This window comes from Bidens hawaiensis, unplaced genomic scaffold (assembly GCF_021521415.1).
Source record: "Bidens hawaiensis isolate Kalapana, Puna unplaced genomic scaffold, B.hawaiensis_p1.1 tig00035504_1, whole genome shotgun sequence".
NCBI classification, from domain to species: Eukaryota; Viridiplantae; Streptophyta; class Magnoliopsida; order Asterales; family Asteraceae; genus Bidens; species Bidens hawaiensis.
In genome coordinates, this window is record NW_027496177.1 from 73,272 (window position 1) to 85,612 (window position 12,341).

The following is a 12,341-nucleotide window of genomic DNA, read 5'->3' on the forward strand; positions in this document are numbered from 1 at the left end:
CTCCTTACCGTCTGGCACCCGCTGAGATGCAAGAATTGGCCAGCCAACTTCAAGAGTTGACTGCTAAAGGATTCATTCGCCCTAGCTCTTCGCCCTGGGGTGCTCCGGTGTTGTTCGTTAAAAAGAAAGATGGATCGTTTCGCATGTGTATTGATTACCGCGAGTTGAACAAACTCACCATTAAAAACCGGTATCCCTTACCGCGTATTGACGACCTCTTTGATCAACTCCAAGGTGCCTCTTGTTTCTCGAAGATCGATCTCCGCTCTGGCTATCACCAGTTGCGCATCCGCGATGAAGATGTTCCGAAGACTGCTTTTCGAACTCGTTATGGCCATTTTGAATTCTTGGTCATGTCCTTCGGTTTAACCAACGCACCCGCCGTTTTCATGGATCTTATGAATCGGGTGTGTAGGCCTTTCTTGGATAAATTCGTGATCGTGTTTATCGATGATGTTCTGGTGTATTCTAAGACCAAGGCCGAGCATGAGCAACATCTCCGATTGGTATTGCAAAAGCTTAGAGCCGAGCAACTCTATGCTAAGCTTTCCAAGTGTGAATTTTGGTCTGATGAAGTACAGTTTCTTGGTCATGTTGTAAACAAGATGGGTATTCATGTCGACCCATCCAAGATTGAAGCAATCAAGAACTGGATTACGCCATCCTCCCCTTCTGAGATCCGTTCCTTTCTGGGCTTAGCTGGTTATTACCGGCGTTTCATTTCGAACTTCTCAAAGATCGCTTTGCCTTTAACAGCTCTTACGCACAAAGGTAAACCATATATTTGGGGCTCGAAGCAAGAAGAAGCCTTTCTGACGCTCAAGCGTTTGTTGTGTGAAGCTCCTGTTCTTGCGCTACCTGAGGGTAATGATGATTTTGTCGTGTATTGCGATGCATCCAACCAAGGTCTCGGTTGTGTTCTTATGCAACGAGGCAAGGTTATCGCTTACGCATCAAGGCAACTCAAGGTTCATGAAAGGAATTATACAACTCACGACCTCGAGCTTGGTGCAGTTGTTTTTGCCTTGAAGATCTGGAGACACTACCTTTATGGTACTAAGTGTATCCTCTACACTGACCATAAAAGCCTTCAGCATATCTTTGATCAAAAGGAACTTAACATGAGGCAACGCCGATGGAACGAACTCATCAGCGATTACGATTGTGAGATCCGGTATCATCCTGGTAAGGCTAATGTGGTAGCCGATGCGCTCAGCCGAAAACCCTGCCAGCTTAACTGTATCTTGCCGCGCACCCAGCTTCACTTCGCGCCGATTCAAAGCAACCTTGAATCGCGTATTCGTGACGCGCAGCGCGCATCCATCAGTAATGGTAACCTTCGCGCCGAGTTAGCGTGTGGCGCGGAAGCACTCTTTGTCCCTAATCTGAGTGGAATTCTCTGCTATCTTAATCGCATCTGGATTCCCTGTGATGAGAATCTTCGCGCTGATATCCTGAGTGAAGCGCACAAATCTCGGTATTCTATTCATCCCGGCGCTGATACGATGTATAAGGATTTGCGCATTACTTATTGGTGGCCTGGCATGAAAAAGGATATTGCTGTGTTCGTAGCTAAGTGCCTGACTTGTTCTAAAGTTAAAGCTGAACACCAACGCCCATCTGGTTTGCTCGAACAACCAGAAATTCCTACGTGGAAATGGGAATGTGTAGCAATGGACTTTATTACCAAGTTACCTTTGACAGCAAGCAAACATGATAGCATTTGGGTAATAGTGGATCGATTGACTAAGTCTGCTCACTTTCTGCCCATTCGTGAAAACTACCGTGTTGAGCAACTCGCGCAGCTTTATGTCAAGGAAATTGTCTGCCGCCATGGTACTCCTTTGAGCATCATATGCGATCGCGATGGCCGTTTTATATCTCGCTTTTGGAAATCTCTCCAATCTGCGCTAGGAACTCGCTTGGACATGAGTACGGCATATCATCCTCAGACTGACGGTCAGTCTGAGCGAACTATTCAAACTTTTGAGGATATGCTCCGATCTTGTGTTCTTGATTTTGGAGGTAATTGGGATTCACACCTGCCTTTGATCGAGTTTTCTTATAACAACAGCTATCATTCCAGTATCGGTATGGCCCCATTTGAAGCACTTTACGGTCGTAAATGCCGCTCCCCGATTTGTTGGAGCGAAGTGGGTGAAACTCAAATCACAGGACCCGAACTTGTTCAAGAGACAACCGATAAAATCGCCAAGATCCGTGATCATTTGCTGACTGCCAGAAGCCGACAGAAGAGTTACGCAGATCGTAGGCGAAAGCCCCTCGAATTTCAAGTTGGTGATCTTGTTCTCCTCAAAGTGTCGCCTTGGAAAGGTGTTGTCCGCTTTGGGAAGAAGGGTAAGCTTGCTCCTCGATATGTTGGACCATTCAAGATTCTCGCGCGTGTGGGAAAAGTTGCCTACAGACTTGACCTGCCGCCCGCGCTCAGTAATGTGCATCCAACGTTCCATGTATCCAATCTCAAGAAGTGTTTAGCTGACGAGAACCTTCACATTTCACTCGATGAAGTTCAAGTTGATGAATCTATGCATTTCGTTGAGAAGCCTGTTGAGATTATGGATCGCGAGGTTAAGCAAACCAAGCGCAGTCGTATCCCTATCGTGAAAGTTCGTTGGGAGTCCAAGCGCGGAGCCGAGTTTACATGGGAAAGGGAAGATCAAATGAAGATCAAGTACCCGCACCTGTTCTCTGCGCAACCTACTTCGAGATAAATTTCGGGACGAAATTTCTTAAAGTAGGGGAGACTGTGACATCTGCCCCGATCAGACCCGACCCAGGTACCCGTTTCTCTGACCCGATCTCTCTTTTATTATTTAATATTTATACTTATATTTTACTTTTAATAATAATATATATTTTCCTTCCCGCCTCTTTCTCTCTCTTTCGTTCCGCCGTCCCGCCCCTCTTCCTTCTCTCTTTCCGCCTTCTTTTCCCTCTTGTCGCCGTCCCACCCTTACGCCTTGTTTCCCTCCTCTTTGCTTGTCCTTTGGTTCTTCCCGCCTAAGGATGTCTGCAGCTCCACGCGCCAGACTCCTTATATGGAAGCCTGCGTGAAGACATCTTGTTCCTGCGATGCGTGAAGAGAACTCTTCTCGCAGCGCGCTAAGAATGCATGTTCTTCCCGCAATGCGCTAAGAATGTATGTTCTTCCCGCGATGCGCTTAGAATTCTTGTTCTTCACGCAGCACGCTAAGGATTTGTGATTCTTCCCGCAGTGCGCTAAGGATTGTTGTGCCAGCCTTCGCGCTCGCGCACTCAGCCTTCTCGCGCTAAACCTTTGAGTTTTCTTCTGTTTAATCTAGCCGTTTGCTTTTGTGTTGTCTTATCTTCTGTGCTGTTGACCTAACCTATCTAATGTCTGAATAGTTACTTTCGGCACAGCATGCGTACCAACCCCCATTGGTTGGTAGAAAAAGTGACTGACATTATCTTTTGAGATCTGCTTTTGCCATGCTTGACCAGTACCTTTATCTGAACCGCCCATGCCTGTTACTGTTCCCTGACAGCTTTATCTTGCCCCTGCAGCTGCCATATCTTTTGATATCTTTTGCTTTTGGTATCTTTTGCTTTTTGAGATCTTTTCCCCTTTTCTAGGGATTATGTCTCCTAGGGTTTTTCTATAAATAATAATAATATTTCATAACACATCACACACAAAACACTTAATCTCTCCTGTTCTCTTGCTCCTTGCTCTCTCTGCTTTCTTCCTCTCTGCCTCCGTCTTCCTCCTTGTTCTTCCTGCTTTTCCGGTAATATATATTATATATAATAGTTTACTTATTAATTATGCTAACTTATAATCAAGACTTAAAACCAATCGTTAAAACAATAATCTTATTTATAGGTTAACTTGTGCTTGTTTAAAGTTGGTTCTTGCTTTATCTATCACCGCATCGTTTATCATGTGAGTTATCTCGTATCTAATCCCTTTTTATTTTAAATGCTTTGGGATGTTCATGTGTTCATACAAAACTTGAGTCTTAAACTTGTTTATGAACTTTAGTCGCGCAGTATCCCATGTGTTGAGGACGTTTACTTGGCTGTTTATTTGTATGTGTGTATCATTAACCGCTTTGTTCGGCCTATTCCGCAGTTCCGTTGGTACCATTAGTTGAACACGGGAGACCTATCGTTTACGGTTTTCTTTGTTTACACTTGCACAGATGTTTTCTCGTTTTTATGCTCAATTGGGAGCATGGATTGAACTATGATCTATGAACTATCTTAGGCTTGATCACAATCTGATTACACCCTTGTTAAACTCTAGACATACACGTGTTGCGCGCAGATTTACTGTGATTATCTATGATTATCTATTAAACTTGATTTCTCACCAACACGCAAGTGTTTGACGTTTATTTTAACACATGTTCAGGTTTGCAGTAGCTGTTTTGGAGCTTGTGGACACGTAGGACGTTTTTACTTTTGGACCTAGAATTAAAATGTATCAAGACAAGTTAATGTTGTTTGAATGTTATAATTTATAATATATTGATTTATGTTTAATTTATGTTCTTTATTTTCCCCGCTGCGCGTGCGCGATAAAATGTGTATTAATAAATATTGACACCAATAGTGTCACGAGTAATGAAACAATATGTGGCGCCCCGATGTATAATCCGCCTTTGGTCGGGGTGTTACAACGATTAAATAACAAGAAGTATATATATTAAGATCAAGAATAGGAGAATATAAGGGTTGGAAAGTAGATCTCAAGTTTATAACCTCGGCTTACCTAGTAACTGGAACGGAATCGAAAATAACGGATGCTTTGGGAGATGATTAGTGCAAGTTTGCAGTTCTTAAGAGAGAAGTTTGAAGTGTGTTTGGGTGATAATTTGGGTTTCATATTTATAGGCAAACTCAAGGGAACACAATCCCTTGCTTTAGGGGATTGTAATCTTTTCATATCTAGGTATAATGATGATAAAGTATGGAAATTATTATTGTTTATTGTTTATTTAAAAGTGGAGGAGTGGATAAAAGATCTTGATTTGATTTGGACAGGACATGCAGGTCTGGGGTTGGTGAGAATAGGGTGGCTGACAGTTGACTTTTCATGTTACAGTGTGCTTTTTCAGGTACTTTTGTCAGTGTACAGTAAAAAGTGGAAAATCTCTGAAACACGCTACTGTTTCCTTTTGGGCGGGAGTAATCTCCTTATGTCTGGAGAATAGACTAAGTGTTCTGTGCGCATCACTTTGTGCGCATAGCTTTCTGCGTGAAGGACATTTCTTTGCTGCGGGTAGGTGCGTAACCTTCTCGCAGTTAGGGACATTGAGTTTCATTTGTAGATTCTCCAGGTGGTCTTGGTATTTCAACATAGTGATCAGTCATGTTGAAGTCAATTCCATCTTGGAGCTTCAGACAAACTAGCTCTCAATGTTCCCGCCATGCGGGGAGGTTAGTTCCCTTCCGCACGCGCATAAACGATTTAGGATGCACCCGCCTTAGCATCATGCGGGATGGTCAACCCATAGACAACATAACGTTAAGTTACATGAAAACATAAAGCCAAAACATTCGCGCATGGCGCATATAACATATGCCCACGCTGGTTCTTAACATGGCTCGCTTGCGCAGGTTGCACATAACAAATGCACGCGCTGACTAACATGGCGTGCTCGCGCAGGGCGCACATAACAAATGCACGCGCTGACTAACATGGCGCGCTCGCGCAGGGCGCACATAACAAATGCACGCGCTGACTAACATGGCGCGCTTAATATTTACAATCACCTAATTATTAGGTTGATTACTTAGTGATTGGGAATTTACCGGGTGTCACATGGCGCGCTTAATATTTACAATTTGGGTGTGGAATTGGAGAAGGCGCCCTAGGGGTGGGGTGGAGGCCACTCAGCTCGAAGAGTTGATATCTCTTCTAGATTCAGTTTCTTTGAGTGATTCAAATGATAAATGGATTTGGGACTTGGATTCTGATGACACGTTTTTGGTTAAAGGAGTCAGATCCTACTTGGATCGTCAGGAGCTGCCAGAGGGAGCCATCCCTACGAGATGGAATAAACTCGTGCCAAGGAAGGTTAACATCATGATTTGGCGCCTGCTTCTTGATCGTCTCTCAACTAGAATTAATTTAAGTCGTAAAGGTTTTGATATTCCTTCAATATTATGCCCAATTTGTTTGAATTCGGTGGAAGTTTTGGATCACATTTTTGGAGGGTGTCACCTTGCTTCAAAGATTTGGAATGCTATCGGTCGTTGGTTGGAGGTGTCTCTTCCGGGTGATAAAGGGCCTAAAAGTATTTTAGAATGGTTGGATTCTTCAAGATGGGTGAAAAAGAAAAAGGATGTAATTGAGGTGATTATCTATACGGCATGATGCACCATTTGGAGAGCTCGAAATAAGATTATTTTTTGTCAACCCAATGATAACAAGGACACTCTATTTGATTCGATTGTTTCAGTTTCACACTTGTGGTTATCATCTCGTAATTGTAAGTTTTATTTGAACTGGATGGCGTGGCTCAAAAACCCGTTACTTAGCATGTAACTTTTGTCGTGTCCCGGTTAGGTTTTCTTTCCGGGTGTGGTTTTATTTTAAGCTTGCCTTTCAAAAAAAAAATATGTAGAACTCGTTAACTTTCATGGCGAAACACATCTTTAGTGCATTTTTTTCTTCGTTTTATTTGTTGGTTTTCTTCTTCGTCTTATTTGTTTGTTACTCCAAAACAAAAAACTTTAAGCATGTGCAACACCTTTACTTTTTAGTGCTGGTTTTATTCCCAAGTGTATTTTTTGGTATCACGGAGATCGAAAAGAAAAGGAAGTTAGCCGCGGGGCGAATGGGGGGCATATCCCTGCTCACCATGCCACAAAGTAATAAAATCGTGGGCGTAGCATGACCGTGGTGGCCACATCAGACCACATTGCCCCTCTCCGCACCAATATCTCATTGCCTGTTGTTACATGAACTTTGATGATACTAAATGAATGCATAAAATTTACTCAATAAATTACTAGACAGAGGGAAAACATATACATTTTACACTATTCTATCTAGACTATCAATATTCATTGCTCTTAAAGAAAAAATGGTGGAATTTAAAAATGTTCAAAAGAGATACGACAATAAATTTATTTAAAAGATTTTCATAACTTGTTTAAAATAGTACTAACAATACAAAAAATGTCAACCAACACTTGATCTTCTTGTTAATTGTTTAATTACTAATACATATTAATAATTTGATAGTTTGTTACACATTTTCAAAACATTTCTCGCTTGTCTTCATTCAATAGCATCAATCTTCGTTCAAAAATTAACATTTTTAGCCTAATCTACATTCAATATTTCGTTTGATGATACGTGTAATGCATTTTGCTTCATGCCCTGCACATTTCATAACATAAATAAAGTGAAAAACTATAGTTTAACCCATAACCAAATCAAACCACAAGTAATTAAGCAAATTACCTTTCGATTTAAAATCGGATATAACGCATTTCAAGAGGACCTACATAAATGTAGACAATCTTGAAAAATCATAGCCATCAAACTCATGCAGAAAATCATACGAATCTCTGTGTATTCTGAAACTCAATAGCATGTCGTGTATGATTACCAGAAAGATCCCACTATAGGCATTACACATCTGATCAGAAGCTAGCCAGATCTGTGTAGATGAGGTGCTCATATGTATTAGATCCAACAAAGGACACGGCAAAAAAAAGTCAAACAGTTCAGATCTGAAATCTGAAAGCAAAACCCTTTTTGAGATATCAAAATAATTTGGATGTTTTGCAGCTAACACATAATGGTAAGAAGAAAACCGGATTTAATTTGATTAAACTCAGATATGTATCTAATAAAATCTGGAAGATTGGAAGAAAGGAAAAGAAAAAGAAATATAGAATGATTGAAGAATGAGGGGGGTTGCTGATTTATTTATACAACAAACTTTTCCTTTTTTAATAAAAAAAGTTAATTATATTTTAAAGCATCCTTATCCTACTATTTATCTCTAAATCAAAAATCACACTAAAACTCACTATATTTTCTCTCTTTATTTAAATTAAATAATACTTTTTATACCTTTTATCATTACATTTTATCTTTTCTTCACTCACAACCACTCTCAAAATATATTAAAAAATTATATGAGATGAACAGTAACTTTTCAAATATACAGAAAAATCACTATTTTTTCTAAAATATAAAAACTCTTCACTCACAATACCCTGAATCACTCTCTAAATTATAAAAATACCCCTCACACAAAATAAGAGGTTGGATGAGAACGCTCTTACACTGGCAAAAGTATATTTCACATCATTTTTGGTGTTTTTATTTTGTAGTAATGGGTAGGGCTGTTCAAGAGTCGAGCTGAGCCGAACCGAGCAAATGCTTACTTGTTGCTTGGCTCGTTTACAACTGAACCGAACCAAACGGTTTAAATTCGAACCGAGCGAAAAATGAAGCGATCCAAAATCGAATCGAGCATTTTCCGATCGAACATCGAGCGATTTCAAGCATTATTTATTTCTTTTTCACTTTAAAATTTTTAATAAGAAAATGTTTAAAGGCTATAAATAATATATTTTGTTAACAAATTAGTAGTTTTTAGACAAACGTATAGTAGGTTGTAAATTTTTAGGAGAAAGAAGTATGAAGTGAGATATAATAAGCATGTAACAAATTTTTAGTATTCTGAAAATTTGAATCAAACTAATAAAACTATAAAATTGACGAAATATGAAAAATTTAAAAGGGTTTAAAAAAACTATACTTACATTTTATGTTTGCCGTCTATATATTTATATAATTGTTTATATATAATTATATATAAAATAAATTAAAAATTTTTGAGCCGAACCGAGCAGACCAGCTCATTTACAATCGAGAAAAAACGAACGAGCATTTCACGAACAGTTTCCGAGCGAGCGACGAACGCTTTGGACGGCCCTAGTAATGGGATAATATGAATAGATTATTATTTTTTTTGTATTTAATTTTAGTTAGTTTTTATATTATGCTGAAAGGGTCAAGAAGCATGAATGATTTTAATAGGAAGTTCTCGTTTAATACTAACTTTTGTATTATTTTAATCTATCTATCTATCTATCTATAATATATATAAACGAAACCCCTAAAATCATACGTGTCAAATGTAAAACAATCATTCACTCGAGCCATCAGATTACTTTATTTGTAAATGAAGGCTTCTTACGCATTTGATCCGAATTCACGGGTAAAGGTTTCACCAAACCCAGATAGCTCTTAAACGGGTTATAACATCTCATTATATTAAAAAATAATCTCATCAAATATTTGATATGAAAATCTTATAAAATAGGAATATACTAAAAATTAATATCCTATTTTATTGTAAAAAAAAGATATTATTTATAATTAAGAAACAATTTTATAATAAAGAAAATAAACGGGTAATGGGTATCATCAAACCTAGATAGCTTTTAAACTGAATTATAACATATCATTTATTTGTGAACCATTTCATCATCAAACCTTAAGTATATTAATTATTAACTTTCTTACAATAAATAAAATTAAAATCCAAATATACATATATAAATATTAAAAACGAATAATGTAAAACAACCTCCGTAATATAGGGGATAAAATCTATTATATAATATATATAAACGAAACCCCTAGAAACCTACGTGTCGCAATGTAGTCACTCCCCCTTTTTATGGAAGTCATCAGATTGCTTGATTTTTAAATGGAGGCCTCTCATTGATTTAACCCAAATTCATGGGTATGTGTCTTAACAAAACTAGATAGCTTTTAAACGGGTTATAACATCTCATTAAATTAAAGATTAATCTTACCAATTATTTGATATGAAAAATCCTATAAAATAGGGATATACTAAAATTTACTATCAAAATTTAAAAGAAAAAGATATTAATTATAATTAATAAACAATTTTATAGTAAAAAACATAAGTGGGTCATGGGTCACCAAATCTAGATAGCTTTTAAACGGGATATAGCATATCATTTATTTATGAAACACTTTCATCATCAACCATAAGTATATTATTTATTAACTTTCTTACAATAAAGAAAATTATAATCCAAAAAAAAAAATATTAAAAAACGTAAAATGTAAAAAAAACCATTATCTCAAGCCATCAGGTTGTTTTATTTGTAAATGAAGGTTTGTCACGCATTTGACCCTAATTCACAGGTAAAGGTCTCACCAAACCCAGATAGCTCTTAAATGGGTTATAACATCTCATTATATTAAAAATTAGTCTCATAAAATATTTGATATGAAATTCCTATAAAATATGGATATAATAAAAATTAATATCCTATTTTATTTTAAAAAAAGATATTATTTATAATTAAGAAACAGTTTTATAATAAAGAAAATAAGCGAGTAATGGATATCACCAAACCCAGATAGCTTTTAAACCGGATTATAGCATATCATTTATTTGTGAAACCATTTTATCATCAAACCTCAAGTATATTAATTATTAACTTTATTAAAATAAATAAAATTAAAATCCAAATATACATATATAAATATTAAAAACGAATAATGTAAACAACCCTCGTAATACGGGGGATAAAATCTAGTAATATATATAAATGAAAGCTTTTAAAAGCTCTCTGGTTGCTCCCTAAATTCTATCAAGCCACCAGATTGCTTTATTTGTAAATGAAGGTTTCTCATGCATTTTACCCGAATTCACGGGTATGGGTCTCACAAAACCCAGATAGCTCTTAAACGGATTATAACATCTTACCAAATATTTGATGTAAAAATCCTATAAAATAGGGATTTACTAAAAATTAATATCCGATTTAAAAAAAGAAGATAGTATTTATAATTAATAAACAATTTTATAGTAAAAAAAATAAGTGGGTGATGGGTCACCAAATCCATATAGCTTTTAAACGGGTTATAACATATCATTCATTTGTGAAACCCTTTCATCATCAAACTCTAATGGGTGTTTGGGATTCCTTATTTTTTCCTTATTGTAACTTATTAACTTTTATAAGTTAAAAAGGTGTTGGGTAATGTGACTTTTTTAAGTTTTTGAAGAAGGAAAAAGGAGATTTTGATAAGTTTGAAAGGAGCAACTTATTAAAAACAACTTATATAAGTCAAAAGGAGGGGCAAATAAGAAATCCTAAACATGGCCTAAGTATATTATTAACTTTATTAAAATAAATAATTTAAAATTCAAAAAATAAATATTAAAAAAAGAAAAATGTAAAGCAAACCCCGTAATACGGGGAATAAAACCTAGTACTTCTTTTTAAAATACAAAATCATAGCACAATCATGTTCCAGTCGCTTAAGTTTTTGAAGAAGGAAAAAGGAGATTTTGATAAGTTTGAAGGGAGCAACTTATTAAAAACAACTTATATAAGTCAAAAGGAGGGGCAAATAAGAAATCCTAAACATGGCCTAAGTATATTATTAACTTTATTAAAATAAATAATTTAAAATTCAAAAAATAAATATTAAAAAAAGAAAAATGTAAAGCAAACCCCGTAATACGGGGAATAAAACCTAGTACTTCTTTTTAAAATACGTTAAAATCATAGCACAATCGTGTATTTTTAAATAACTTTTCACTCGATATATAGTCGAGTTAATTAAAGTAAGCAAAAATGACAACACAATGCTAGAATTTGTTATTTAGCGTATGAAGTTTAGCCCAATAAGTATCGCCAACTCATAAGTTAACAAAAAAACAAGAATTTTGGTTTCGACCATCTATATACGTAACTCATCTAAACACATACAAACGAGAAAGAAATGGTCATCCGTGGTTTTTTTTTCTTATTATTAATAATGGCAATCCAAGCACGTCGAGTCTCATAGAACCACAAGATCAACTGTTATCGTGGTTAGCCCATAATGTTGAGAACCCTCACAATATTACTTGCATGAGTAACTGGTCCATGAATTACGAACCAACCATGAACAGTGTTTCGTCTTTGTGATTTTAACGATCTCTTCTATGTTTGGACCACCATTATCAATGCAAACTTATACAACACAAATACATGACCATTATTTAATTTTAATAAGAATGATTATTTAATATCCGTGGTCTTGTACATGAATTATTCTATATAACTTGATACAAGTAATTGAATGTGTTTTGAAAAAAGTAGTTGTAAAGTTCATAATAATAGTTCAAATGGAAAATTAGTAAGCTGTAGACTACGTCCTCTCCATTATGGTATTGTTACAACCACTAAAACCTTAAAGACAATTTGAACTACTTTGATTTATATAGTAAAATAGGATTTGTTTAGTTAGACGGATAAAATGACAGTCTTAAGATTGGTGGCTCAATGAC

The 12,341-nt window shown here is 36.4% G+C and overlaps 1 protein-coding gene across 1 annotated transcript; it reads left to right on the top strand.

Moving 5' to 3' along the window:
• Positions 1–5,809: 5,809 nt before the first annotated feature.
• Positions 5,810–6,364, top strand: LOC143587430 (uncharacterized). Its single transcript, XM_077068726.1, has one exon. It carries the CDS (start codon positions 5,810–5,812, stop codon positions 6,362–6,364), a length of 555 nt encoding a protein of 184 aa, XP_076924841.1.
• Positions 6,365–12,341: the final 5,977 nt, after the last annotated feature.